This window comes from Myodes glareolus, chromosome 9 (assembly GCF_982192425.1).
Source record: "Myodes glareolus chromosome 9, mMyoGla1.1, whole genome shotgun sequence".
Taxonomy (NCBI): Eukaryota; Metazoa; Chordata; class Mammalia; order Rodentia; family Cricetidae; genus Myodes; species Myodes glareolus.
Genome location: NC_142034.1, coordinates 54,810,251 through 54,837,759, shown reverse-complemented (window position 1 = coordinate 54,837,759; position 27,509 = coordinate 54,810,251). Strand labels below are relative to the sequence as shown.

The following is a 27,509-nucleotide window of genomic DNA, read 5'->3' as shown; positions in this document are numbered from 1 at the left end:
CTCATCCCAAGGAGCAGACCGCTGCTCTGGACATTCCACAGGCGCCTCTGGGGAGGGGCTCGCTACCGCCAGGGTCTGCGCTGCCCTCCCATCAATCCATCAGTTCCCGGCCCTTCAACCAATACTCTTTACAGTCATCATCAAAACACATGGGTCTTTTTTTTCCTGCTTTTATTTTTAATATTAATATTCTCACACAAAAGTCACCGAAAATAGGGTAGGGTTGGGAAGACCCCTCTGCCCCTGGGGCAGAGAGACAGTGCAGTGCGAGGGGGCGGGACTGTAAACCCCCCCACCCCTCCGCAGCCCCAGCGGGAGAAGACGAACTAAGAAATAAAAATAAAGCCCCAGAGAAACTCACCCCAGGGTGTCCCTGCCCCAGGGAGGCCCTGCCCTGGGCTATTTCACGCCTTTAAAAAAAGGGGGGGGGGGGAGGGGGTGAAGGTGTCCAATGTTTTTTAAATTGGCCGAGGCTGGGGAGGACAGGGTTTCTTTTCCTCATAGTTCTTTCTTTAAAACTTTTATTTTTTTATTTTATTAATTTTTTTTTTTTTTACAAAATACCATTTCAGTTCCCACTTCTTCCCTACAGTACAGGAGGTCGCTCACCCTCAGGTGGGGTTGGGGTCGGGTCGGGAGTGGGGGTACTGGTCCAAGAAAGTGCAGGACGTAGGGGAGGGGAGCGGGTTTGAGCACCATGAGAGCCCGGCTGGAGCCGCGGGCGGACGGAGACCGGAGACCGACGGGCCAAGCCCGGACATATATACTGGGGCGCAAGGAGAGCCCAGAAGCAGGCCTCCCAAAGAGGCAGGAGGGATGGCTTGGGGGTGCAGGAGGTCGGGTTTTCCCAAAAAAAAAAAAAAATGAATAAATAGAGGTGAGTGGGACTGTTATAAATTAAAAAACAAAAACAAAAAAAGGAACAAAAATACAAACCATAATCAAGTGAATAAACAGAGACATATACAGGGATCACAGCTAGCATTGGGAGTAAAAAAGGAGGGCCTGGGGGAGGGGTAAAGCCCATAGAAAGAATCTCATTAAAAACCTCGGCTGCCGAATGTCTATATACACAACGAGCCGCGAACGTCTGCCGGCGGGCGGGCATGCGGCGGGCAGGCTTGAGGGAACCCGTATGTGACCCCCGCCGCCGCCGGAGCCTGGTCCTTGTGTCTGTTGCTAGAAAGGCCAAAGTCGGTGAGGGGAGGCGCTGGTGGGCGAGGGGCTGCCAGCCCCCTCCCCGTCTCCCATTTTTTTTCCTTTTTTTCCTCATATTTGTTAAAAAAAAAATTCTTAATAAATTAAGTGAGGGGAGCTGCCAATAAGGGTGGAAGGGCTGGGCCCGACCCCCTTCCCGGCCAGAGGCGGGACCTAGGTCCAGCCCAGGCATGTGCTGGTGGCCCCGCCGCGCCCTGCGTGGGCGGGCGAGCGGGGCGTCCGGCCTCATCGCGAAGTACTAGCTGGAGCCTGTGGAAAGAAAGCGGGCAGCTTCAGTGGTGGCAGTGGTGGGCGGGTGTGGCCCGGCCGCTCCCGCGCCCCTTCGGGAGTCCAGGAGCTCTCACCAGCGTGAAGGCATCGTAAGCCTGCGCCAGCTCCTCTGTGCGGTACTGCTCTAGCACCACCACGCCCTGTAGGCCCGCGCTGCGACGGCGTGCACAGCCCTCGCAGTGCACCAGGTACGTGTTTCGGCTGCCGTTCTCACTCGTGACGAACAGGATGTTGAACACCTCCACCTAGCCAGGGAAGGGGCTGTCAGCAGGAAGGCGGCCTACTGTCGACACCTTGGGGACCGCGTGGAGCTTCGTACTTACATCGCATTCGTTGCAGTAGTAGGCGGGCTCGTCCTTGACGCGGCCTTGGTAAGCGATTTTCTTCCCAGCCCGCACCAGGCTCTCCCGCTGCACCTGGCAGTGCTTCATTGACTGCAAAAGGCAGAACCTGGGGAAGAGCCAAAGGTGGTATCGAGACAAGACTCCAGGAGATGTGCCAAGGCTGGGGGGGGCAGGGCTGAACCCCCAAGACCTTAGCTCCACCAACTTCCCTGGGCAGCCCTCCCCTTTCATTTCTGAGTTGCATTTCCTGTCTCAAGTACATCACGTTTGGCATTTCAAGTGTGTGTGTGTGTGTGTGTGTGTGTGTGTCTGTGTGTGTGTATACCACAGTAAACAAAGGCTGTGAGATGAGAATAGGGGTTTTGTCGAGTTCCTCAGCATAGTGACTTCTGTGAATACGCTGCAGACGTGGATGAAGGCAGGTGAAGAATGAGGAGAACCCGGAAGAACAAGGGTAGGAAACAAGTCAGGTGGCAGGGGCTGCTAGCCAAACAGGGGCCTCACTTGATCATCTTGAACAGGTCCGGATCGCTGATTTTGACCGTTCGAGCTACGTTCCAGGACACGTGAATCATGGGCACGATGGACTTGACGTTCTTCACCTCGTTCCATTCGTAGCGCTCCAGGGCCAGCTGATACTGATAGGCTGCAGGCCGGAGAAGGTCACTAAGGAGTCTCCAAGAGCCCCCAGCACCACCTCTCCCCAGCAGGACTCACCCCCCCCCCCAAACACACACCCTTCACTGTCCCATGATGATCAGACCCCACCCTCTCACCGGTGAGGGGCCCCACATTCCAGGCAATGTTGTTGCACCAGCCAGTAGCCTGCACCCAATGCACAGTCCCTGCATTAATCCACACAAGGTCCCCAGGGCGCTGCACGAAGCGGTAAACAGGAATATTGGACGCATAGAGGTCATCCAAGATTGGCCACCAGGAACCAGTCAAGTAGTCCACACCATGCCTGTGCAATGGGCAGTCACAGACAGGGTCAGGTGAAAGACCCAAGGACCCAATTGTGGTGGGGTGACTAGCAAGGGGGGGTGCGCACCGATCGCAGAAGGCGCTGATGGTCTCCCAATAGTGCTCATGTACTGCGAACCACTCACAGTCCCCGGGGCCAATGTTGATATTGACAGAGCAGAAATTGTTATTCTCTTGGTGGCCTGCAGAGGGAGATAGAACGTCACGGATTGTCTGAGGCAAGCCGGCAGCCACCCTTTACCCTCATTGGCTAACAACTAAGCACTGAGTGCGCACTTCCCGCACCGTGCTCAGGGTGAGCAGCACACCTGGCGTTCGGCTGCCAGGGACCTTCATATACAGCTGCACGGTGTTCATGCCCAAGATGGTGTGGCCCACGTGGCTGAGCATGTTGCCTGTGGATGTTACTCGCATGAAGGCAGGCAGCTTCAGCAGCTCCTGTAGCTGGGGCTTCCACCTGGGAACAGAGACATGCCAACATCGTAAGAAGGTATCCCAGATCGGTGTTGAGCAGGGTTTCATCCCAGCTTCACTGGTCCAGCCTCACCGACCTCTTGGCATCAGACAGGTCGATGTTAGTGCCAAATTTGATTATATGATGGTTCTTGGGGTCCGGTGCACTGCTGCTGGGGCAAAAGCACAGAGAGGCTGTTGGCAAACCAAGGGAGCAGAAGACCAAAGCTAGATGGACGGAAGGAATTCTACTTTACCTGGGAGGGGTTCCCGTGGTGCTGTCTGGTTCCTCCGACTCTTCATCCTCACTCTCCTTCTCCTCCTGCTTGGTCAGATGAGTGGGCAGGTCTGGGTCAGTGACCTCCTGAGGCCCACTCAAGTCAGACCCCAGCACCCGTCACCGCTGGGGCATGATCCTCACCTGTAGCGACTCCTGGAAGGAGGACGCCTGGTACTGCGCGTACTTGGCGATGGTGGTGTGTGAGCGGGAGCTCTCGCAGGGCCAGATCTGTCTTGTGCCTGTCAGGTCCCAGTTCTCGTCTGAGGGCTGCTGCACTTGGGTGCGGACCTCCACTGTGTGTTCGCCGCTTGCTTCCACCAGGGTCTTGGTGGAGAAAAGGCCTAAGTCTGTAAGAGAGTGCCAAACGGGATGTCCGTCAGGACAGGACGCCCAACTCATCTTTTCCCCTCTAACTGGCCAGGCCTCTGAAGAAGTGGACACAGACGTGGCAGAACTCAGCACTAAAGAATCGGCAAGAATCCCAGCCCCAGGAAGCCATCAAGGCTGCCTTCTGTGGGTCCTTCCCCAGCCCCTTTCTCCAACTTCAGCCTCGGCCTTTAAAATAGAATCCTCAGATGTGGTTACGGTCACACAGTAGGTAATCAGGGAATGGCAAGTGGTCACAAGAACTAGGGAAAGACGTAGCCAAGCCTAAAATGTCCCTCAAATCACTCAGTGAGAGGAAAGATGTAAGGGTAGAAAGGAAACAAGATTGACCCTTACATTTATATAGCTTCCTTTGATTTAAAATTTCGCACCATAAAAGATTGAAAAAGAAAAAAGCCAAACCACGGATCAGAAGTAGTCTATGATCCATTTTTTTCATTCGTTTTGTTTATGGTCTTTGCAGACAGGGTTTTTCTGTGTAGCCCTGGCTGTCCTCGAACTCACAGAAAGCTGCTTGTCTATGTCTCCCAAGTGCTGGGATCAAAGGAGTGTGCCACCACTGCCCAGCTCATTTCATTCCTAATCACTAAGACAATCAGAAGTGACTCTAATCACTTCTGAGAGCCACCTTCCCGTGTGTCTATTTCTGGGGACAGAAATGACAGATGAAAAGACCTCAAGGCTAGCCGGCACACCACAGAGCACTTCTCAAACACTGCCTGTGCATGACTGAGTATTAGGGTCGCTGTGGCAAGTCTGCAAGCACAGGGGTGGTTCTCAAAGAGTCCACATACCACATCCTTACGGCCTTCTGCATACCCCCCACCCCAAACTCACTGAGCCGGAGTGAGCCAGCCAGGCCCCTGATCACGGTGATGGGGTTGCGAGGGTCTGTACAGAACTGCAGCAGCACTGGCGAGAAGGCGTCCCGTTTGCTCTCCAACTGAGACAACCAGGAGACACTGGGTCAGAGCCTTTCCTCAGGCTCTAAGGACCCAATCTAACCCTTCTGGGAAGAGTGGTTCTGGGGACAGACGGCATACATACATAGATGCTGGGGGTGGGAGGGTTGAGTTTCTCCCGGGGCAGCTTCTCCTCAGTGTTGATCTTCGGTTTCACAGACTGGGCAGGGGAAAGGTAGGACTCTCGAAATTTCCCTTTCACCTTGGCATTCCTGTGAGAAGACCACAAAATACGAGCAGAAACACGGGATAATGAGCAGGAGCCTATCCTCAGGACAAGTAGGCAGCCTTGGGTATTACAGTCCCCAACTTACTTGCTGGCACGCATGACGTCAGCAGCACAGTGGCTGATAGTGAGGTCTGCCATGCGCAGTCGCCGTTCCTCCACCTCAGAAGCAATAAAGGTCTCCTTGTCACCGCTCTCCACCTTGATGAGCCTGATCTTCAACTCCTTGGGGGGCCCCTCGCTAAGTGACCGGAGCTTCAGCATATCTGCCCGGCTCACCCCTGGGGGCCCTGGAGCGTCCTCTCGGGTCTTCTTCCCAGGGATGGGGGCTGCTGGGGGTGTTGGCTGAGCAGAGGGTGCAGGAGCAGGTGGGGGCGTTGGAGCTGTGGGTGTCTTGACTTTGGAAGCCCCACCTAAGTCCGGCCGGGCCTTCTCCCGGCCCTGGATTTCTTCACTCTGCAAGTCCAGGTTCCCCAGCACCCTTCGGCTCTTTTCTTTGGGAGCCTTGGCCTTGGTCTTAGCCCTCCCCTCACGGGGTCGACGACCCACACTGTCCCTACAGGCTCGTCTGTGCCGCCGATGCTCCTTCTGCCGACGCTTGCCACTACCTGGACCCGCTGCTGCCACTGCCACCCCACCACTCTCCTCCTTAGCCTGTGCAGGAGGCAGCAGTGACTCGGTCCCACTGTCCACTGGCTCTGCCGTGTCCACTGGGTCTGCAGGATGGGTGGCACTCCTGCCCACCCGCTCGACAAGGGTCTCACAAGCCCGACTGATCTCTTCTAGCACCTCAGACTCAGAACGAGCAGGGGGCAGCGGCAGAGATGGGGGCAGCTGGGCAGGGGTTGCAGGGCCTGGTGCTGGCTCTTCACCTGCCCTGCGCTCCCGGGCCCAAGGCCCGCCTGAGGTAGAGAACTGAGATGACGAGGAAACAGAGGGCTTGGGGGAGCCCTGGGCGCTAGGGGCCATAGAAGTGGGTGGGGGGACGGTAGCACCTGATGCAGAACTAGGGGAATACTGAGCGGTGGGCAAGGACCCGGGCCTGGCTGAAACAGCTGCTCCAGTCCCCCGGTAACAGTACTTTTGTCCCTCAAGAACAGAGGCCAATGACTTGAGCAGATTGGCCGGGCTGGCTGGTGGAGGCGGTGGGGGCTGAGACTGGGGAGGTGGAGGAAACTTGGCTAGAGGTGGTGGTGGTGGCAGGGCTGGTGGTGGCTTCTTCTCCTCTTCTTGGATGGTGGTCGTGGTGGTAGTGGTGGTGGTGGTGGCAGTGGTGGCGGCAGCAGTGGTGGTTGGGGCTGTGTCACTGGGAAATGGAGGCTGTAGAGATGCAAAGGGCTCTTTGAGTGGGGGTGGGGGCACCGTGCCTGCCTCCTGCTGCTGCTCCTCCTCCTTTCGAATGGACTCATCCAGCATCTTCATGATGTTAGCCAGCCCATCAGGTAGGATCTTGAACTCAGCTGGCTCTTCAAATTGATCCTCCAGCGGAGTTGGTGGAAAATCAAAGAGCCTCGGGCCTCGGGCAGGCAGCTCTCCAACCCCAGGTGGCACAGGCTGGGGGGCTTTACTCAGAGAGCCTGGGGGTGGCCCCTGCCCCACCTCGGGGGTCTTTGGGAAGGAGACCCTGGGCCGGGGGCTCTCCGAGCGCCTGAAGCTTCCTGAGGTATTTTGGTGGCAGGAGGAGGGAGGGGCTGGAGGCAGGGCAAGAGTCAGTGGTGGAAGAGGTGGGTCCTGGGAACTCAGTGTTGGGCTAGATGGCCTGGGAAGGGGGTCTATGCTTCTGGCCAGGTAGGGGGGTGGAGGGAAGGGTGCGGGCCCAGTAGGCCTACTGCTGTGGCGGCTGCTGCTGCTGCTGCTGGTGGTGGTGGTTGGGGGAGTGGGAGGGGTATGCGAATCCTGAGTGCCCACAGAAAAGCGGGGGGTTGGAGGCCCCAAGAAGCCATCACGGTGGGGAAGGGGCGGGGGAGGACGGGGTGGTCCCTCAGCACCAAAGAAGAGCTCCCCTAAAATCTCTCCATCCTCTCGGGCTGAGCGGCAGGCTGAGCCCTTCATCCAAGCAGGGGGTGGTGGAGGGCGTGAGAGGCGAGGACAGGGGGGTGGAGGGGATGATGGGGTCCCAGGTGGTAGGGGTAAGTGGGGAGTGGCAGCAGGGGCTGTCAAAAATGGTTTCCGACTGCTGTGTGCCGAGGACCCCAGGCGGGCCTGGTGAGGGGAAATCTCCAGCGCAGGAGTTTGGTAATGGTCAGCGCCAGGCTGCGAACAGAGAGAGAGATCAGAGTGCTCTTCTGGCCCCTCAGACACCTCCGCCCACCTTCAGCCCACGACCATCACATACAATGCCTGGGCTCGGCTCCACACCCCGAAGACCAGTGTTGTTACTGCTACTGCTGCTACTGCTGCTGCTGGTGCCGGGGAGGCCAGGGGGCCGGGAAGGGGCGTAAGGCACGCAGGCGGTAGATGCTGCTGGTGAAACGCTGGAGTCCATCCGCGACCTCTGAACTCTGCTCTCTCTAAGGTCACTTCCGGGGGGACGGGTGGCAGGCAGGCAGCCATGGCTCTCTGCTCCTGGGGGTCGGGGACCTGGACCAAGGGGTGTGGCTGGGACCAGCCGGTGGCTGGGCGGATGAGCAGTGTAGGCAGGAGCAGGGTATGGATATGAGTGAGGCAGCGAGTGCCGCTGCTCCTAAGGGAGATAAACACGGTCACAAAGTGAGGAGTGGAAGCAACAGAACTTACAGGAGGTAAGAGGTGACAGTTAAGGGGCTCACCTGGCGCTCTGGGGGTGCTGAACCCTTGCGCTCGGGGCCCCAAGCATCTCCATGCAGGGTGTTCCACAGCCCTGGCTTAGTCAGCTGAAATGGAGGGCTAACAGCCAGGCCAGGCAGCGGTGGTGGGGGTGGGGGTGGAGGTGGGGGTGGGGGTGGTGGTGGTAATGGTGGTGGAGGGAGTGGCAGACCCGGGGGAAGGCCAGCCTAGAAGAGAAAGAACAGAGTGTGAAAATCCTACTCGTTGCCCTGGCCATGCACCCTCTCCTGCTGACCCACTGACAATCACCTGTTCAGAGCTGCAGCCTCTCCTCCGCTTGCCTCCAGGGCTGAGGCCCTCCTCTCCTGAGGGCCCAGAGAGTGCTGCTGGAGGCATCGGCTGTACCACTGGGGGTTCAGCAGATCGCTTCACGGGAGGACCCCCTCGCTTAGCCCCGTAGTTCCGTTTGTGCTGCAAATAGAGAGATGCTGGCATAGGCCCCAGCCTCCCTCAACTCCCTTCCCTGATTCACTGAGCTTCCCCCTCACCTCAAGGTGCAGCAAATTCCATACTTGCTCCAGCGGGGGCAGGACCTTGGCTCGGTGCTGACAGGAACCAGCATGAAAGTTCCAGAGCTGGGCCTGGGGCGGGGCAAAGGGCCAATTAAGATAGATTAGAGACACTGAGCCAGACGGCGCAATCTCAGCCACCTGTGTCCCGTCTCGTCCCACCTGCTGCAAACGGCCAATTCGGGGCCCCAGCTCAGCAAAGCTTCCTCCATATCGAAGGGCCCTGTGGTAGCAGCATACGGCCTCCTCACTGTCATGCTCTGACTCATACAGTTGTCCAAGCTGTTCCCACAACCCGGGCTGGGCTGGCTCCCGGACCAGGGCCTGTACACAGCCATGCAGAGATTCCAGCTTCCCGTGGAGGGGTCTAGGGGAAGGTGTCCTACACAGCAGAAGGCATTGGGAGTGATCAGGCTTTGGGGAACATTTCAAAGTCCCAGTTTTACCTCCAATCTAGAACTTCTGAACCCCTCACTTACCCAGGAGCATAATAAGGTTTGTTTGGGTGCCCGGAGTTACTGCCATGTGACGGGGGTAAAGGAGCAGGGAGTGGGGGCTGCCCAATGCTGGCAGAGCATCTGTAAAGAGAAAAGGTCCGTTATGTATTGCCAGAAGGAATCCTGCTCCCTAGAAAGGAGACATTAGCGAGATGAAGAGCAGGTAAGGCTGGTGTCTGGGCCCACAAAATAATAGGAACTCATGGGAAGTGGCGGAAATGGATAGAAGACAAGAAAAGAAATGCCTGGAGAGGGAACTCAGGGCCCAAATCTCACCTGCCTCCAGGCAGCCATGAGCTTCGAGGAGGAGGAGGATGGGGTGGGCAGGAGCTCCAAGCCCCAGCACAGCTCAAGCCCCCAAGGGCAAAGGCTTCCCGTGCAGAGCGGGCCCCTGGAGGGTCCACTGCCCGATGCATCCAGCCTAAGTCAGGGACAAGAGATCATGCTGTAAGGGGGGGGGGGTGTAAAACATTCAGGTGTACGCTCAGCTAAACCAACCCCAATCTTTCCCTTACCAGGTCAGCAGTGGCCCCAGGAGCCCTGGAGACGGGGCACGCCCCCCTGCCCCAGCTCTCTGGCACGATGGTCCCGCTCCAATTGCTCTTAACAAGAGTGCCCACTGTTTCCAGGTGGCAGTCTCTGGCCTTCCACAACCAATTCTATAGGGAGAAGAAAAGTACACTGAGCTTGCCAGTACAGTCAGGGCCCAAGCCTGGTCTGAACTGTCTGAGCAGGAAGACACAGGCAAGGAGCCCCTAGAAGTCCGCAAGTGGAGTAACAGGAATATGGGACAAGTAGCGGGGAGGGAGTCAGCAATAGGTACAATCCAGCCGCTGCACTAAGTGACAGGCTTTCAATCCTCAGCCAGTAAGGCGACCTACTGCGCGGCTACTAACCCAGCCTCCGTGGGAGCGTCCTCTCACAGCTTCAAACGCTTCAGAGATTTAGCCAATCACAAGACTTCTCTCTCCCCAGAAAGCCAATCATCACCCTTGTCTCCGCCTCAGTAACAGCCTGGCAGGAACCAATAGGAGCGAAGTTAGCCGAGCACTCCACGGCCTCCTGAGGAGGGCGGCAGGGCCGGTCAGACGAGCTCGCTCTAGGGTGACCCCGACGTGACCCCAAAGATACCACCTAGGGTCCACATCTCGGATCAGAAACCCGTGGCCGACAGGGCAGTAACCTCAAGTTGGCTAAGACCCATGCTAGTGAGGATGGGAAATCACTCACTAGCCGACCTGAGGGCAAGCCTCACACATCCACCCAACTGGCACTGGTCCCCGACAGACTGTACAAGTCGTCCTCTGTCTATCTACCCAAGGACAGACAGCAGACCAATACAAACCGTAGACAAAGGCATCGCTTCCCCCCCCCCCCCACTCACTTCACATCACCCAGCGACAGACTCTCCACTCGATCACCACGGTACAACTGCTTAGGTCTAGCAATCACAGCAAACCCAGCACCCAGGTCCGCCCGCGCTTCTGTGGGAATGCTCCACCTCCAGCGCCGGACCCAGTTCTAAATCACGGTCAAGTCCCCAATCTCATACCAAGTTCCTCCAGCTCCTCCACTTTCCCTGGCTGAATCTTCAACACCGGTCGCCCCCCACCCCAAGCCAGTCCCCCACAAGCCCTCCAACTTCTGGGAAGCTGCGTACCGTGGAGTGGCCCTTCTCGCGTGGCTCCTGTATCCTCTATGCCCCTTCCCTGCCGGGGCCACGCGGTTCCCCACGGCCCACGTGGCCCCCACCCCCCCAAGGGAGGGGGGATTTCGGGGGTTGCCCGTGACGTGGCCACTTGCGCAGCGGAAGCTGTGTGTGTAAGGGGGGGTCCTTTGGGAGGGTGAGGAGGGCGGGGCCCAACAGGCAGTGACATCACCCCTGTCCCACTCTCACCGCCTACTCCCTTAAAGAACCCTGAACCCGTTTCACTTCCTCCTTCACGCTACCCCCCCCCCCCCCTTACTCCTTCCCGTCGAAGCTGACTGGACCCAAACGGACACAGTCCTCCTCTGTCCTAGGCACGTTCCCTTTAGTCCCAGCTTTCCCTTCTCGACTCTCAGAGCCCAGAGCTGCTTCCCTGCGCATACCCCAGGTCCCCGCAGGTAGGGAGCCGGCTCCGCTCCCGGGATCGGTCCATTGAGAGTCTAGAGTACAAAGACCGGCGAGAGGCGAGTGTCGAGTACAAAGCCGCGGGGGCGGGGCCAGCGCTCCAGCTGGAGAAAGCGCCGGGCAGGAAGCCGGGGGAGAGCGCGCGGCGAGGGGTTGGGGGCGGCTGGAAAGTTCGCCTTGGCCGAGAAGTCTGCACGGTGGGGAAATTTCCACCCAGCCCACAAAGGCAGAAGGGGTTCTGGCGAAAACAGTCTTCCCTCCCGCTGGGGCAAGGTCATCTGTGCGTGTAAATGTTTGGAGCCCAGTGATTCCCGCAGGCTACTCGGTCCAAGCCTTGGTGAGAGACTGCATCCCGCGGACTCCTCAGTTCACGCGGAGCTCCGGCCAGAACTCGCCAGAGCTGCAGTCTTGTCAGTTACCAAGCCCTGGGAAACGTACAACGCTAAAGTGGTCAAGTGCAGCCCAAACTGGCTGCCCCAGCCAAGCCCTGTGGGGAACGAGGGACCAGACGTGGACAAACGGCAGCTCGGGGTACCAGATGTCAGAGAAGCAGACACCCTACTAAGGAAGTAGTGCCCAGAACGCTGCTAGTTGCCAGGAAATGCAGCTTCCCCTTCTGCGATGATGACACTTCCCCTCTGCCACTTCCCCTTTCCCACGGGGAACTGACTCAGCTTTCCCTAAACTAGCGAGTTCCGTCCCTCCAGTCCTCTTGATCTTCAACCTTTATCCACAACCTCCCACGACGACACCATGGACTACAGGAGAGCGCTCCAGGACAAAACTTCCTGTACCCTAAGCATAATCTCGCCAACCACCACGGATCTGTGTCCCCACCAGGGACGCAGGCGCCTGACTTCCCATCCGCCCCACGAACAAAGCCTTTCTCAAGGTCTGAATCAGGCTTGGGGTGGGGGAGAGTGAGTCACTCAGAAAACCATCCCCTGTTCCCACTGACTCAGCCCCCGCCTCCCTCAGCTCACACAGACACACAGTCAGAGGCAGACACAACTCCTCAGCCCACACACTGTTCGCCACCGGTCCCGCGGAATTTCCCCTCTGTCTCCCTCAAAACGGCCCCACCCCGCGCTGGGCAGTCACCACACTCACACCTGTTCTTCAGTCGCCACCGCCGCCGCCACCGGCTGGCTCGCCGTCCACTCTCACCTACACTCTCGCTTTGAGGCACGAATGGCCCTCCCCGACTCCCAGTGCTCGTTCTAACCAAAGGGAGGGGGAAACCAGGGACAAGCACAAAGACAGACACCCACAGACTTCTCGCAGACAGACAGAAGGTAGATGCACACGTCCGGGGCCAGGCTGGGAGGCCGACACACTTCTGAGGCTGACAATCCAGCCTCCCCAACCCGACCTACAGCCCCAAAAGCCGGCCACCCAGAAAGGGTTAATGCCACTTGGGCCTAAACCACGCCCTCTCCATCCGGGCACTCCCGGCAAAGCCAAGCTCCGCCTCTAGCATCCGGGATCTGGACTCTAAGACTTTAACCGACCCCCTCCCCCTTAAGTCCCAGGAGAGAACCACTCCATCAATCACACCCACTTAACTCTCTCTGGGCTTGGGGCAGAAGAGCCCCTCCGCGCAGCTCCCGGAACGCGGGGTATAAGAGGGACGCTTGGCACAAGGCCCGCGATCCGCAAGCAGACACTGGACGGCCAAAGACACCAGACCCCGCTGACCGGTTTTTCCTGAGCATGCATTTAGCCGGCACGCACCGGCTCGAAGGTGGGGCGGATCCAGGACCGACCCCCGCGGGTCCCATTCCTTTGCGTTCTTCTTTCGGCATGGCGGAAGCTATGAAGTTACCGGCTCGCTTCTCACCTGGGAGAGCCGGGGGGGAGAGGGAGGGCCGCGGGCTGAGGCTCCGCAGTGACTCAGCCACCCGGGCAGGCCGCCCGCCCGGGATTCCCTTCCCCAGCCTTCCCCCGCCGCCGGCCCCTCCCCGCCCCCATCGACAAGTGACAGTGTTGGCCCCGGCGCGCTGGCCCGCTAATGTGTCACTGCGGGCGTTGTGTCTGCCTCTGACTGGGCGCTGTGTTCACCAGTCAGTCTAACAGGGTCGACTGTGTGTGGGTCTCGGTGTCTGTGTGCACCTGCATATCTGCTTATCTTGTCTCCCTCGGTGCCTGTGTCTGGCGCGTTCCTGTCATTATCCCTGTCTACATGACTCCGCGAGGCTGTCTCTGTCTGTGTGTCTGGTTGGCTCCTGTCTCAGTCTTTTGTCTGGGTCTGCCTCTGCATTACTGTGGTGATCACGTGTGTCTGTGCACATGCCCTTCTGTGTTTGCCTTCACGTTCTCGAACAGAGCCAGGCAAACACTGGAGGCAGGCTCAAAGGGCTCTCTTAACTCCCCTGAATCCTGACTTCCTACTGGGTCAGTGATCCTAATATTTAGTCAGTTATTTGGGGCTCTGCCTGCCTTCAAGTTCAGTCCCATTCCTCAGCATCCTCATTCTATTTCTCACAGCTTCCTGCAGCAACCATGATGGAAACTGCTAGCATTTATTAAATGGTGGGCACTGTGCAAAACCTTTTACATACATCTTTTAACTCTTGCCCAAAACCTGGCATAGGAGGTACTTGATTACCCTATGTTGCAAATGAGGTAACTAACTCAAGCAAGACCATTCTGCAAATGCAGGACAAGCTGGGCTTCTTTCCAGGGCTACCTTTTCTACACTGCCCCTGACCTGCTCTCCCTCAATTTTATCCTTGCAGGCTGCCTCCTAGCTCAGCCTTCCACTGTTGCTATCCCAAATGCCTCATATCCTCTAGAGAAGGTGTGGGCAGGAGGCTCTATGGCAGAGCTCAGCCGTAGGCTTCTTGGCAGTGAAGCGGTACATTCAGTGACAACATTCATTCAACACAAGTCTAGCAAGGCACCCCAATGTGCAAACCATCATGCTAAAGCGGACAGATAGGGAAAAAATAGTCCTATTCAAGAAACTCAATGAGGAATGGGGAAGAGCAACACAGAACCCAAGAACTCAAGTTTCCAGCCTAGAGAACATCCCTTCCTGCTAGGGAGGAGAGGGAGCTGCAGAAGCAGAAGGTCTGAGGAAAGCAGAAGAGTTAGGTGTGCAAAGCAAATCCACAGCGGGTCATGGTGAGGATGGGCCGGAGATCAGAGAGGTGACATTCGACGATGGCCATGACAAGCACGAGTTAGCTGTATGGCAGTGATCCCCAACATCTCCCCGCATCGATTCCCAAGCACTTTTTATAAGCGTGATGAGTCCCTCCTATGGAAGAAAAGCCTTCCCCTTCACAAGAAGAAATTTTGCTGGGGTGTCTCACATCTACTTTCAGCCTGCAAACCCTGGCTTTCTTCAGTTAGCAAATGAGTTGTAGCACTGGGAGTGTGGGATAAGAGGTTTCCAGGTAGTTGAGAGGCTGGTGAAGTACAGGAATAAACCATTCATAGAAGAAAGAGGGGAGCGCCAACCCGTAGGGCTGAACCATTCAAGCATGGCATGTTGGGGGAGGCTCACAGTTGGACGGGACCATTCTGATGAGTGGGCACGAACCAGATCAAAGCATGCGGTGAAGAGTCGAACCTGGGGGAAAGAGGTGGCACTCCGCAGCCAAGCTTACCAGATGGAGTTCGAAGTATTCAGTCTCATTGGAACAACCACCCTGGCAATGGGGTGCAGCAGAAGCCGTGGTGTGGGGAGTGCTATGGGGCTGGCATGGTGCCTGGGGGAACCTAAAAGAGAAGATTTCAGTTAGAGGTGCGATCTCCCACAATGGAGGAGTTAGTTCCCTTGTGTTCCTTGCCCCCTCACTGAGAAGAAACCTGGCTCTAGAGGTCAGATGAGATGAGAGAATCAGTTTCCATGGCAACCTGGAAAAAAGCCATCCTCCAACCTTCCCCCTCAAGAGGCAGCCTGGTTCAGGTGGTAAAGGGGACATGCTGTGGGCACCTGAGGAAGTCTACATTGGACACCGATCCATGATCCTCTTCTGACTGGACCCAGAGTAGGCACAGTTACAGCTACAGCCAAGCCAGCCTTAGTTCTGGCCCCAGGGCATGTGGACCCTAGGCCTTGAGTTCTGCTCCCTCCAACCCAGGAGTTCCTCCCCAACCTTAACTAGACACCAGATAGTCAACCCCACCCTTTGGACTCTGACCCTTCCCGTTCCCTTAGGCTGGTATGGGCAGGTCCTGGCAAGTGGCACAGGTGGCCAGACAAGATGAACGGGCCCAACAGGGAGGAGCCTTCTTTGCAACAACTGTGACTCTGGGCTTGATCCGGGAAGTGGCCTCTGCAGCAAGCTCCCTCCATGTCACCTCCAAGGCCATATCCTGTTTCCCCATTACCTCCTTCCTCTGTGTGGCCCAAGGAGGTGACAGGGGCCCACTCCCTTCCCTCCCAATCTTTGATACAAGGAACTAGGTCTATTAATACAAGTCAAGGGCCAAGAATGAGGTGTTGATACAGGGGTGAGACCTCAGTCAACCCTAACCTCAGACTCACTCCTCAGGAACCTATGTTTTCCATTCCCCTGGCCCTAGGACCCCCATACTTGGGCTCTCTGCCTGGCCTCTCTATTTCCTGGCCTTCCAGCCCCCATCTTTCCCCCTGCCCCAGAGACTTAGGCTTCTGGCCCCCAGCCTCCATGATGCAATGTACCGCAAGCTTTCTCAGCCGCTGATGACACTGCCCCCGGGGAGGTGTTATTTCTGACCTAAGCAAGGCCCTTAAGGATCAGTGGTCAGCTGCAGGCTTGAGAAAGCCAGACTGCCAAGGCCTTTTCTTTCTGCAGGAGAAAAATGCTAGAGGCTGCAACCCTTCAGGACAGGGAGGCAAATTCAGGACTAAACCGCTTCCCCAGCAGTTGACAGCATTTGTGGAGGTGGGGTGTTTTAGAAAGGGTCTAGCCTAGTGGGAAGAAGGGAGGCCTCAGGCAGACCAAGAGGAGTGAGGGGCAGTCAAGGGGGTCGGAAGGGTGTGTGCCAGGTATCTGGACACCAGAGTGGGGGAGGGCCAGCAGCCATTTAAAGGGCCAACCTCAGAACTTTAATCCCTTACCAGCCTTGGCCCCAAGCAGCAGGCTGTAATTCATCTGTCCAACAGCTGGGGTGGGGGTGGGGGGCATGTGGATGAGGAGGAGGGGCTGGGGCCTTCTTGTGCAGATAACCAAACAACAAAAGGGGAAGCTGAAGGGCCAGCTCCAAAGTGCTCAGGTCACCCTGCAGATCTGCCAGTGGCCCCCACCTGGTGGCCCACAGATTCCTGGTCATGGAGTCAAAGGACTCAAAGACGGGGTTCTGGAGAAAGCCCAGACTCGGCGCCCTCAGGACAGGCTGTCAACCACTTCTTGCGCCTTTCCAGCCACAGCCGCTGTACTGCCGACCTGCAGGCCCAACACCAGACAGCCTCAAATGCCCTGCTCACCAGCCAAGCCTCTGTAGACACAGCCTGCCAGCTCCCCCTCCTGCCAGCACAGAGTGGCAGTGGCCACACCAAGGCTGTCCCTTTAAATCATTACCACCCCTGACGGTGTGGACAAACCAAGGGCCCTGCCCCCCAAGCAGGCAGCTTGCCACCTCCCCACCCCACCCCCAGTCCCCAGAAATGTAAGGGCCATTTAAAGGGACATCAGAGAGGCAGCCTGGTCTTTAACGAACCCCTACCCCCTCCTCACACACACTCCCAGACCCTGTCTCCAGCAACACACAGCCCCTGCCTCTCCAGAGGGCCCCCCAAATTCCGGTTTTCTCTCACCCTAGAGACTGCTACAAGGAGAAAGGGGCAAAGGAGGCTTCGGGGAGCCATTAAAAGATAAGGACTCCCTCTCCCTTAGAGCCCCTGGAGACAGGTCGGAAGAAGCCAGCCTGAGAAACAGCGAGACAGAACCCCAAAAGGTGCCTCGGGCAGAACAGGGGAGCACACACTATGGGGTGGGGGGAAGGGAGTCAGGCTGCACGAGACAGAGGGTGACGGAGCCAGCAGGCGACAAGCCCAACTCGGGGGGAAATGGAACAAGGAGGGCTGGGGGGAAAGCAAGGCCGGGGAAATCGGGGAGACGGAAAGGGGTCGTCCGGGAGGGTGTAGGAGAAAATAAGACAGGGGGAGGGGGAGCCAGGCTGGGGTTACCTGCTGGGTGTCTGTCCCCCGGCGGAGCCCCCAGAGTCCGGGTAGGGAGGGGGGAAGCAGCAGGGGGGGAATGGGGGCTGGGGGGGCGGGGGAGACGGTCCCTCCTCTGCCTCCTGGGCCTGCCCCGACGCTTGCAGCCTCTGCCTCCCTCCCTCCTCCTCCCCGTCCCTGAGTCCCGGAGTCAAACAAAGAACTGTAGCAGGCTCTCCCCAACCCCCTCCCTCCCTCCTCCTCCTCCTCGTCCTCCTCCTCCTCCTCCACCTCCTCCTCCTCCCCTCCCTCCCCACCAGCAGGCTCCCTCCTCCTCCCTTCCGGTCTCTTCCTTTAACTACCCGCTCCCCCAGCCTCCCCCCCACTAGTCTCTCTCCACCCACCCCAACCTTTTACACACCCCTTTAGCCTAACCATGTCCCCGCTAGGGAAACTGTGGAGTCCCTTTGCAAAATGAAAAGCTCAAGAGAGCGACAAGGGAGGGAACCAGAGTATCGCTTGAAAATCATAAGCCACAACATAATTATCTTAACAGCCAAAGAAATCATCTTAGCTATTTTTTTAGGAGGGGAAAAATAAACCTAAAGAAAGCAATACAAATCTGACTAAAGCCCACGTTAAATAAGGTACATAAAGTAGTCGATGCTAATTCCTGACACCCTACACACACACACACAACACACACACACACACCAGTTAGCAAAACTCTCCACTCTTCTCTACCCAGTCCATAGTGATGATACTTTAGAACAGGTCCACCCACTATAATAACTAACACCATTTAATAATACCTATTTTATGCCAACCACTATGCTAAGCACTTTGCATAAATTACTTCACTACCCCCTCCCATCAGCTAAAAGGTAGGTATTGATATTTAAATGTCCAAGATTAAGGATTGGAGGCTCAGAGAGGCTGTGACCTTTCCAAATCCCAATCCTGCAGAGCTGGGATTAGAATCCCGGTTTGAGTTGACAGTCCAAGTTCTAAGGCGTTTAAATGGAGACACTAATGCCCAATTTAACAGAAGGACAACCACACATATCAATGAGTTCCTCTCTCAAAAGTGGGCAATGGCAGAAGCTGATCCACCTACCTACAAAGATAAAGACCTTGGCTTTTCAGCCTAACACTGTCCTCAGTTTGGTGAGAGGGGGTGAAGCGGCTGTCAGGGATGAGTTGGTGTGTATACCCCACGTACAGCTCTTCTCTCAGGGGCAGCTGTCTTGCAACTACACCCACTTCAACTCAAGGTGGGAAAGGGGCAACAGGACACTGAGCCATGCAGCAGGTGGGAAAGTAAAAAGATTTCTAGGAGACTCTTGCCAGGTCGCCAGCGGGGGTGGGGAGGGTAAGGAGATTGAAGAGGAAGTTTTTCTTTGACAATCTAGAAAAAAATGACCCAGAATTCTCTCAACCCAGCAAAGGAGCAAAGTCTTTTAAGCCACACCACACCCGCGCCCCTCCCCCTCACAAAACTCCAGGCCAGGGTTTCCCACCTGCAGGATGCTAATGCCAAGGGAAAGGAAAGGGGAAAGAGATGGCACGGGAATGGAACGGGACTCCGGGCTGAGGTGGGAGGGAGTGGAAGGGGGAGGAGATCGCATTGCCTGGCAACCGTCCCGGGGCACGTGCACTGGTGACATCATCCCAGGCCACCTCTAACACAGACCTTTGACTCCTAGCAGGGCGAAGATGCCGCTGGCTGGCTAAGTTTCCTGGGAAATAGCTATAGGAATTCTGGAAACCCAAAAAAAAAAAAAAAAAAAGAGACGAAGGAGGGAACCCAGGCGTCCTGCCTTTAGCAATATTAACCCCAACAGGACTAATCCTAAGGAATCCGACCAGTCGCCTGACTCCTCCTGTCAGCCTCCAGCCTTGACCTCCCAACCCACATTTCTGACTGTCCCGACACGCCCCTTCGAGATACTGTGTCTTCTTTCTTCTGGGCTTGATCCCTGGTCAGGGGCAGAAGACTAGGGACAGGGCACCCGAGGGACTCCGTCTGCTATCTGCGGGATCCCCTGTTCCCCAGCTGGCCGCCAGCCGGAATCTGTCTGGGTCCCCAACTCTCCCGCCCCTCCCGTGCTGTTCTAGGGCGGAGTCTGTGGAGTTGAAATCAGGACACGCCGAGAGGAAGAGTTATATAACCCTCTGGAGAAGCAGAGAAGGACGAGTGGAGCCGGGGACAGACCGTCCGAAAGGAGCCAAGGGAGGTGCAAAAATCACTAGAGAGAGCTCGAAGGAAACGTTAGGGAAGGGGAGGGAAAGGGTTGGTATGCATATCAAAAAGCAGGAATTCACAAGAAAAAAAAATAGGCATGACCACCCCCTGGCCAAGTCACCTGGACCACCAGGGGCTTCTTACACTGTCCTGCCGAGTTACTACACTAACGGCAGCTAGGCCTGGACGGGTGAAGCCTCGGGAATGGGTGCTTGTACCTACTCCTTTTCTTTTATGGAAACAACCTAAGCTAGAGCTCGGGAAAGCCGCGACTGAGCTTAGGGGGCCGGAAACCACAGCTCCGCCCTGCCCACCTGGGAACTTTGGGGCGCCAGCTGGGGATGGCGATTGGGAACACAAGTAGCCATCCTTCCCACCAGAGACTGACATAAACAGTCGACACCCGGCTAAAGAACGCAAATCCACCCAGACGTCTGGGCCCGCGGGGGTTGAGAAACGCAGCCCTGGACTAGTTTGCAAACACAAGACTGTGAAAGACCTAAGCCGGGGGGGGGGGGGGGGGGGGGGGCGGGGAGAGCGCGATTCGCCGCGCAGGCGCAAGAGACTGCCTGGGCGCGTGCGTTGGAAGAGGGAGTACTGGGAGCGAGGCGTGTGGGAGTGCACGTGCAGATCCTGGGTAGCCACTGCCTCCCCCCACTTCCACCTCCTCCCTCTCCTTCTTTCAGGCTCTCGATAGTGCCAGCTCCCCATTGGTCACTAGAGCTATGACGTAGGCGACGTCCGCTACAGCGGATTGGACAGTGGAGGAAGAGTTTGGGAATCTGGCGGGGGACGCTGGTTGGCCTGTTACTCCGGCAACTGAGCAAACAACCCAGGCAAGCGACTGAGATCCGACCAGAGCTAGCTTCTTGGTCCTGCCTTACTCCCGACGACTACGGAGTCACTTCTATAGCATCTCAGCTCCTTCCCTTTCTTTCTCTCGGGATTCTCATCCCCCGGAACTAGGTGTTCTGCCTTCGACCTTTCCCCACACTCCAACCCCCACCCCAAGACACGGTCACCGGCCACAAAAGGCTGGAACGAATCTGCATATTAGGGACCAACCCGCGTGCTCCTTCACCACTGTTTATTCTAGGCCAAAAAGCTTAGACTGAGATTCTAGCCCTGTCCCCAGCTTCTGCCCTTTACTCATATGCTTACAATTTCCTGGAACAGAGGTGGGGGTGGGTGCCAGACGGATGACAGGAAATCAAAGGAGAACCTCAGCCCGCCTTCCCTACACGCTGGGTCATGGCTACATCCTCCCCCCACCCCAACCCGCAAGCCTGGTGGGCGTCTCATCTTCGCCATCTCGTGGCTACGAGGGAAAGATTCAGTATGGAGAAAGGGCCAAAGCCCAGAGAAGGCTAGGGGGACTGAAGACGGAAAAGTGGTATTGCGCCAGGGACTAGGGGAACGAACCAGGCGAGGTCGAGCGCAGAAGGTAAGGTGGAGTCGGGTGAGCTGGGGAAAGCTACCACTCTTAATGGGATGGTGAAGGTTGAAAATACACACACATCTCACCAGGGGGAAAGAGCTGGAAGGAGACTTCAAGTAGTCCCGTGACTAGAGACTCACTATGCCTGGTCGCTTATGATCTCCATGGGCCATCGCCTAACCCTAGACCTAACTGCAAACTGCCCTGTAGTCTTGTTCAAGATCATTGAGCCCCGCCCTAGTGTAAGTCCCCATCCCAACGGGACTGGGAGTACTTTCAGGCCTTCTTGACCTTTGGAACCAAGACCAGTTATTCCGCTACCTTTGCCTTGTTCACTTCTGGGGTCCTGGATGTCTTGCACCCTAACATTGCCATTGCTTTTTCCAAGACCCAAACGCCCATCCCTTACCAGATCCCTCCAGAGTCTGACGTTCCGCCCCCTTGCACGGAGATGGCGTTCCTCTTTCCAAAAGCCCCCGCGACTCCCCATTACCTTATTCTGAGGGTCCCAGATTCAGGATCCGCAAGGCCTCCCGGGGGTCGAGCGGCCCCCCCCTCCCAGACAGGGACTGGGGGGGGCCGCTCCACCCCGTGGCGCAGTTTGATTTTCCAACACAAACACCCGCACCAGCCCCCCCTTCCCCAGCCCCGCCCCCGAGTCGTGGTCCCGCCCCTTTGCGCTGAAGTCCCTCTTCTGCTCCGCCCCGCCCTCAGTCCTGCGCGCCTCATCTCTGGTATCAGGCGATGATTCTGAGTCATGATTGCAAAGCTTAGGGTGCAATGTATACAGCTCATCTCGAATCCTTACTTGACAAATCTCTATTCCATTTGGATCCCGCGCCCTTCTAAAGCAAGCTCCACCCCGCCTGCTCAAGCCCTTCCCCTGAGATTTAGTCACACCCCCTATAGGCCGAGTGGGTAAGGCCACACCTCCCTCCTGCTAGAGGCCCCCCCACTTCCTTCTTTTCAGTTCTTGCTGTAGCAGCTCCTTCCCACGAGCATATCCCAGCTTCCCTCCTCCGGTTTCCTCCACCCCAACACACACTAAATCACCACCATTCCATTGAGAGACTTGGAGCTTGGGTTTGCACGTGTTTTACTGTGCTGAACTTCAATACAAGTGTTCCACCTTTACGGCTAGCACCACTAGGTACCTTCAGGGCGCCATTATATACTGGATTCAGCTAGGATAAAGTCTGAGATCCAGTTTTAGGACAAAGTCTTAAGGCTCCCGACCCTCTCAAGCAGGAAAGAAGAAGGGCGCGCTCATCAGTTGTCCAGGCTCATCAGTAGAGCCGTGCCCCTCTTAATCCAGTGGTCAGATGTCATGGCTCCAGATCGGAGATCGATGCCTATGACAAAGGAGGCCCGATCTGTGCTGCCTGCACGGTTGGGATAGTAATAGCAGGGACAGGAGTACATGCCTAGGGGAAATGAAAAGACAGTCAGACTCAGAAAAAGAAAAGACAAAAATAAAAAAAAGGACAAAAAAAGAAAAGAAAAGACAGACTCTGGAGTCTGGAAGATCGAGGCAGGTGCATTTGAGGACTGGACAAGGGAGGGGGCAGTTTCCCACCCTTGGCACTTTTCTTGCGGCTTTCTGCTGGACGGAAGTGGATCGTGGGCATAAGACAGACCAGCTGCATGGGCTCTGCCTCCACTAAACAAGAGTTCTTTCGGTCCCAGCCAGCTCCCTCCAGGTACAGACCCCGAACCCAGACACCGTCCTGAGGAGAGATGGAGACAGATTTGGAGGAAATCTATACCCTAAATTATCAGCACTTCTAACCTAACGCCCTTCTCTTCACAGGTTTTCTTCCCTTATCCTCCTCCACCTGACCTTTTGCTCCGAAGCCCAAACTCATCGTAACTCCCACCTTGGGTGGATACACCAGGTTGCTGTCATCCACAGTGGAAACTATAAACTCCCAAGAGAGGCAGTCCACTGAAATCTGTGGGGTGAAGGTGGCAATGAGGGAGGGCCCCCCAAGGAGAACAAATCCTCCTGCTTGTTCCTAGCCTCCCTCCCTGAGATCCCATGGTACACACTGCTCACATTGTTTTGGCGAGCTGAGGACTGCAGAACAGCAGTAAGGAAGCCAGTGGGGAAAGTGAAGCCAGACAGCCAGAAGATCACAGGAGGGTGGGCTCGACTGGCCCACAGCTCAAACTGCTCCACACGCATAGCCAGGTCCCGGGTCCATGAAGCCAAAGGCTTTTGTGAGGGATATGCCTGAGAGAGGAGGTGGTACGTGGGCTTGCCCATCCCATGATGCTTTCACATCCTCATTAAGAGCACCCAGGGCAGCTATGAGACAACTGTGTGGTATCCGCCTCTGCTGACAGCAAAGGTTAACTCCCAGGAGAAAAGTATACAACTAATACAACTCATTAATAACAATGATATCACTACAGATTAGCCTTTACCCAAAATGCATGGGGCCAGAAGGGTTTCCGATTTCTTAATGTGTTTGGGGGCATGTGTTATTTGCATAGACTACTAGGTGAGGATCCCTAGTCCAAAAATTGATAACTGAAACCTTTTGAACATCATGTTTGCCACTCAGAGTGTTTCAGAGCTCAGATTTTGGATGAGGGTGCTTTCTTTGCAATAACCAGGTACTTGCTAAGTACCACGCACAGTACTGCGGGGGTGTCTTTGAAATAGAAGTTAATGTGAACACATCTGTGAGTTAATAAGTTCTGCAGACCATTAGTGAATGGCAGTGCTAGATTTCAACAACTTGAACCTGTCTAGATTGAACCCTGGGCTCTCTGAAGGCTGCTATATGCGCCCTGAGAATGAAGTGCTGAGATCAAGGTTAGGATTGACAGTGGTGGGAGCTTGCCTTTCCCCAGAGCGGAGGAACATGGGCATCAAAGATGCAATTGAAAATCTCTTCCAGGCTTGTTGACATGACGATGAGGCCCTGGATGCCCTTCTCTAAGTCTGTCAGGGAAAACCTAGATGGATGAAGCGGGCAGAGGATTAAAGAAGGCTGGTCTGGGAGAACCATTCCACCCACGCGCTGAGGCCTTTCTCCTTCCCCTCCCATATTCTTATTTTATTTTGTTTTTCAAGACAGGGTTTTCTGTATAGCTTTGGAGTCTGTCCTGGAACTCGCTCTGTAGACCAGGCTGGCCTCAAACTCACAGAGATCCACCTGCCTCCGCCTCCCAAGTGCTGGGATCAAACGCGTGCGCCACCACCACCCAGCTTCCCTCCCATGTTCTACAGTGTTCCTTCCATCTTACAAGATGGTCCTCATCAGTTTGTTGTATCTCTGGATCTCTTGCAGGAGGACCACATTGAGCGGGGAGGGGTCAAGAGCCAGCAACTTTCGGGTCCCCTCATAGTCAATCATCTCAGGGATCTTCTGCTTCACGTCGGCAGCTAGCTCAAGGACCTAGGGAGGCAGAAGCTTAGAGCTGGCCTGCCCTTCCTCAGCACGCTCCCTCCCACGGGACAGCCTCTGCTCCTACCTTCTCCTCTCGGCTCTGGCCGCCAATCCTGGTGGGTGTGATTTGGGGTTGCAGGGAAAGCAGAGTCTCAAAGAGGGTCCGGGCCTCAGTGATCTGGGAGGCCACATCAGCATTGGGATGCTGGCCAAAGGCCTCAGGGGGGTCCATGCTGGGTAGCAAGCTGATATATTCTTTGTAGGAGGCCAAACTCCCATCCTTCGGGATGAAATAAGTGTCCAATACGGACAACCTGGGCAGCCACAGTGGAGTATTATTACCACATTGCAGGACTTGAAGGGCGTTCATGCCAAGCCCAATCCCCAGTCTCAATACTTTCCCATTTGTCTAACTCGTGACCCTTGCTCTTCCTCCCAATCCCACAATTTCTATCTTCTCCCAACCTCCTAGTCTCTATACACACACACACACACACCATACATGTGCACACCACACACACATAGCACCCAATCCTGACCCCTCGTCTGTTTATATCCTTTTACCCCTTCCTCACCGGTAGGAGGGAGTTGTTAGACTCTGGTCACAGAAATAATCATTGATGTAAGTGGTGAGAAGGCGCCGGTCCCAGTCATCTGTGACATGGCCACCATAGTTGACGCCGGCGATGAGATATTTGAGTGCATCCCAGGGTGTCTCCTCATACTCATCCAGATAGAGGCTCAGCAGGTTCTCTGACACCTGTGTGTGGTTCCGACCCAAGCCCCATATGGTTATGGCAAGAACTCCTCCGATGGGTCTGTAACACCAGCTTTCTGGCAGCCAGTATTCCCACAAAAGAGCCATGGGTCAAGAAGTATGAGAAGAAAGGGCTGTCGTGGGAGGCCCCTAGTTAGCACAAACCTCGAAGTCAGAGTCGTTGAAGCCATAGATGATATTCCAGCCAAGCTGCAAGAACTTTTTGCGTTCAAGTAATATAGAGTGGAAGAAGCAGAGCGCAAACAGCAGCTTCTTATACTTGGCAGGCTTGGAGCAGCGCGTGAACTGTGGTTCCGTCATCAGCTGATACAGCCGTGTCATGTTGGCCTTCAGACCCTGCGGACAGGACAGTACAGGGTGATATTTGTGGTACTCAACTCTGTCTGTCACTAGCAGCATCATGGGCAGTTGCGGAGGAGGCCTTGCACAAAGGTCCTGGCTCAAGGAGGGATGGAAGCCTCTAGAGTACTAGCCTCTGATCTGCATGCCAAGATAGACGCTCCTTCGCAGGGTGGGCACCTTTGAGATCTACTGCGTATGCTACTGGTAATCCTACCTTCTCCCTCACACCATTTATTCATTTGGGGGGATAGTCCTGGACATTGAACCTTGGGCTTTAACATGTGAGGCAATCACTCTGCCACTGGGCTACGTCCTAAGCCACTCCCTCCCCATTTCTGGAGAGAAGTTCTCAGGGTATAGCTCTAGATGGCCTGGAATTCCTGTGTAGATTAGGTGACCTGGAACTCAACGGACTACAGATAGGGGTCACAGCACCCAGCCCGGCCTCCATGTTTGATTCTCTCAATCATGATGTCCCCGAAGAATGAGCCAATTCAATTTGCAAGTGCCAGAAAATATGGCAAAATACCGAAGGTGTGCACCTACAATTATGTGTTCACTGGTATTTGTTTTGTTTTATTTCAATGCTGGGGATTGAACCGCAAAGCCTTGTTCAAGCCAGGAAAATATTCTACCACTGAGCTATACTCTCAGTCCGCTGCAACTGAGAATTTTTTTTTAAATGTATGGAATTGTGGGAGACCAAAGTAAGAGGATCAAAACTTCGAAGCCAGCCTGGGCTACTTGGCAAAAGGAGAAAAGACAAACCGGAAACCATGTTACAGGAAAGATTAGCATCTGGACTGTGTGACTATGGAGCGATGTCAAGTACACTGCACTAAGTGGGAAAAGAAACCATATGGTATGACTGTATTTGTGACACAGAGTTGTGTGTTAAAATTAGAAAGAAAATTACAAACAATATTCAAATAATGGCTCTGGGTCTGGAGAGAAGGGGCAAGATTAAGAAAAGACGCTTTAAAGAAATGTTTCCAAAAAGGATAATGTTCTGCTCTCTCTCTCTCTCGCTCGCTCAATTTCCATCTCTATCTCTATCTAAGCAAATATATAGAGATATAGATATATGTTTAAAAGCAGAATCATTTCTAGAAGTTTTATTTATGGTTGGGCGGTGGTGTTGTATACCTTTAATCCCAACACCTGGGAGGCAGAGGCAGGCAGATCTCTGTGAGTTTGAGGTCAGCCTGGTCTACAGAGTGAATTCTAGGACAGGCTCCAAAGCTACATGGAAACCCTGTCTCAAAAAACCAAAACAAAAAACAAAAAAAAATATTTTATTTTACATGTGAATGTTTTGTCTGTGTGTATATATGTGTGCCACATGCATGCCTGGTCCCTGTGGAGGTCAGAAGTGGTGTTAGATCTCCTGGCACTGGAGTTAGGATGGTTGTGATCCACCTTGTAGGCAATGGGAACTGAACCCAAGTCCTCTGCAAGAGCAACAAATGCCAAGTCATCTCTCCATCCCCTAGTTCACTTCTTGTTTTATTATTTTACGTTTCTCTATAGCTTTGGAGCCTGACCTGGAAACTAGCTCTTGTAGACCAGGCCAGGCTGGTCTCAAACTCACCTGCCTCTGCCTCCCAAGGGCTGGGATGGGATTAAAGACATGCACCACCACCACCTGACTGTTGTTTTATATTTTTTTTTATCAATTTTTACTTTTGTTTTTTAAGACAGGGTCTTTTAATTAATTAAATTAATTTGGTTTTGTTGAGACAGGGTTTCTCTGTGTAAACATGGATGTCCTGGAACTCAATCTATAGACCAGGCTGTCCTCAAACTCAAGAGATTCACCTGCCTCTGCCTCCAGAGTGCTAGGATTTAAGGTGTGCACCACCTCTGCAGGCTAAAACAGAGTCATCTTCTGTAACTTAGACTGACCTTGAATTTACAGAAATTCTTTTGTCTGTTTCCTAAACGCTAGGATTACAGGTGAGGTGTTGGTAGTACACGCCTGTAATCCCAGCACTGGCAACTGGAGGCAGGAAAATCAAAGTCAGAAATTCAAGGTCATTCTCAGAGACCTGGGTGTCTGAGGTGTGGCTGTCGTCAAATTGATTTTCTCCACCCATCACTCTGGTCCAGGGGATTACATTTAGATGGGCAGGTTTGGTAGCAGATGCCTATCCCACTGAGCCATCTCAC

The 27,509-nt window shown here is 55.1% G+C and overlaps 2 protein-coding genes and 1 long non-coding RNA gene across 22 annotated transcripts in view; 1 reads left to right on the top strand and 2 right to left on the bottom strand.

The window, feature by feature from the left end:
* Positions 1-154: 154 nt before the first annotated feature.
* Positions 155-21,451, bottom strand: Kdm6b (lysine demethylase 6B). Of its 18 annotated transcripts, XM_087910454.1 has the most exons (26): positions 17,170-17,273; positions 16,288-16,426; positions 14,663-14,774; positions 12,783-12,888; positions 9,832-9,949; positions 9,451-9,594; positions 9,212-9,356; positions 8,918-9,016; positions 8,601-8,820; positions 8,418-8,510; positions 8,179-8,340; positions 7,893-8,096; positions 7,460-7,807; positions 5,213-7,377; positions 4,984-5,110; positions 4,774-4,879; positions 3,691-3,896; positions 3,527-3,594; positions 3,368-3,439; positions 3,125-3,273; positions 2,884-2,998; positions 2,609-2,796; positions 2,337-2,478; positions 1,812-1,938; positions 1,563-1,733; positions 155-1,467 (listed from the first exon to the last, which is right to left on the bottom strand). In XM_087910454.1, exons 7-26 carry the CDS (start codon positions 9,349-9,351, stop codon positions 1,444-1,446), a joined length of 4,926 nt encoding a protein of 1,641 aa, XP_087766580.1. In that variant the 5' UTR covers positions 9,352-9,356; positions 9,451-9,594; positions 9,832-9,949; positions 12,783-12,888; positions 14,663-14,774; positions 16,288-16,426; positions 17,170-17,273; the 3' UTR covers positions 155-1,443. The 18 variants fall into 18 exon arrangements, with proteins under 18 accessions (XP_087766580.1, XP_087766579.1, XP_087766575.1 ...); XM_087910453.1 differs by lacking the exons at positions 16,288-16,426; positions 17,170-17,273 and adding an exon at positions 21,316-21,450; XM_087910449.1 differs by lacking the exons at positions 12,783-12,888; positions 17,170-17,273 and adding an exon at positions 21,316-21,440.
* LOC148120915 (uncharacterized) lies at positions 19,934-26,981 on the top strand. Of its 3 annotated transcripts, XR_015738835.1 has the most exons (3): positions 19,934-20,828; positions 22,633-22,717; positions 24,122-26,981. It is a non-coding gene; the product is annotated as an uncharacterized LOC148120915 (long non-coding RNA). The 3 variants fall into 3 exon arrangements; XR_015738834.1 differs by lacking the exon at positions 22,633-22,717; XR_015738833.1 differs by having other exon boundaries at positions 22,633-26,981.
* The window catches only part of Dnah2 (dynein axonemal heavy chain 2), a 114,906-nt gene continuing 109,298 nt past the window's right edge, over positions 21,902-27,509 (bottom strand). Inside the window, exons 80-88 of the mRNA XM_087910446.1 lie at positions 25,143-25,334; positions 24,796-24,980; positions 24,306-24,534; positions 24,078-24,229; positions 23,672-23,786; positions 22,879-23,055; positions 22,700-22,774; positions 22,399-22,549; positions 21,902-22,246 (exon numbers count right to left, since the gene is read on the bottom strand). Coding sequence (XP_087766572.1) covers positions 22,092-22,246; positions 22,399-22,549; positions 22,700-22,774; positions 22,879-23,055; positions 23,672-23,786; positions 24,078-24,229; positions 24,306-24,534; positions 24,796-24,980; positions 25,143-25,334 — 1,431 coding nt within the window. The 3' untranslated portion in view covers positions 21,902-22,091. The remainder of the gene's footprint in view (positions 22,247-22,398; positions 22,550-22,699; positions 22,775-22,878; positions 23,056-23,671; positions 23,787-24,077; positions 24,230-24,305; positions 24,535-24,795; positions 24,981-25,142; positions 25,335-27,509) is intronic.

Bases quoted from the DNA above. Each gene is read 5' to 3' on its own strand.
- Kdm6b (XM_087910453.1), bottom strand. From the start codon at position 9,351: ATGCATCGGGCAGTGGACCCTCCAGGGGCCCGCTCTGCACGGGAAGCC. The intron at 2,999-3,124 runs GTGTGCTGCTCA...CTCCCTCTGCAG, and splicing joins CCCTGGCAGCCGAACGCCAG to GCCACCAAGAGAATAACAAT. The intron at 1,468-1,562 runs GTGAGAGCTCCT...TTCTTTCCACAG, and splicing joins CTTACGATGCCTTCACGCTG to GCTCCAGCTAGTACTTCGCG.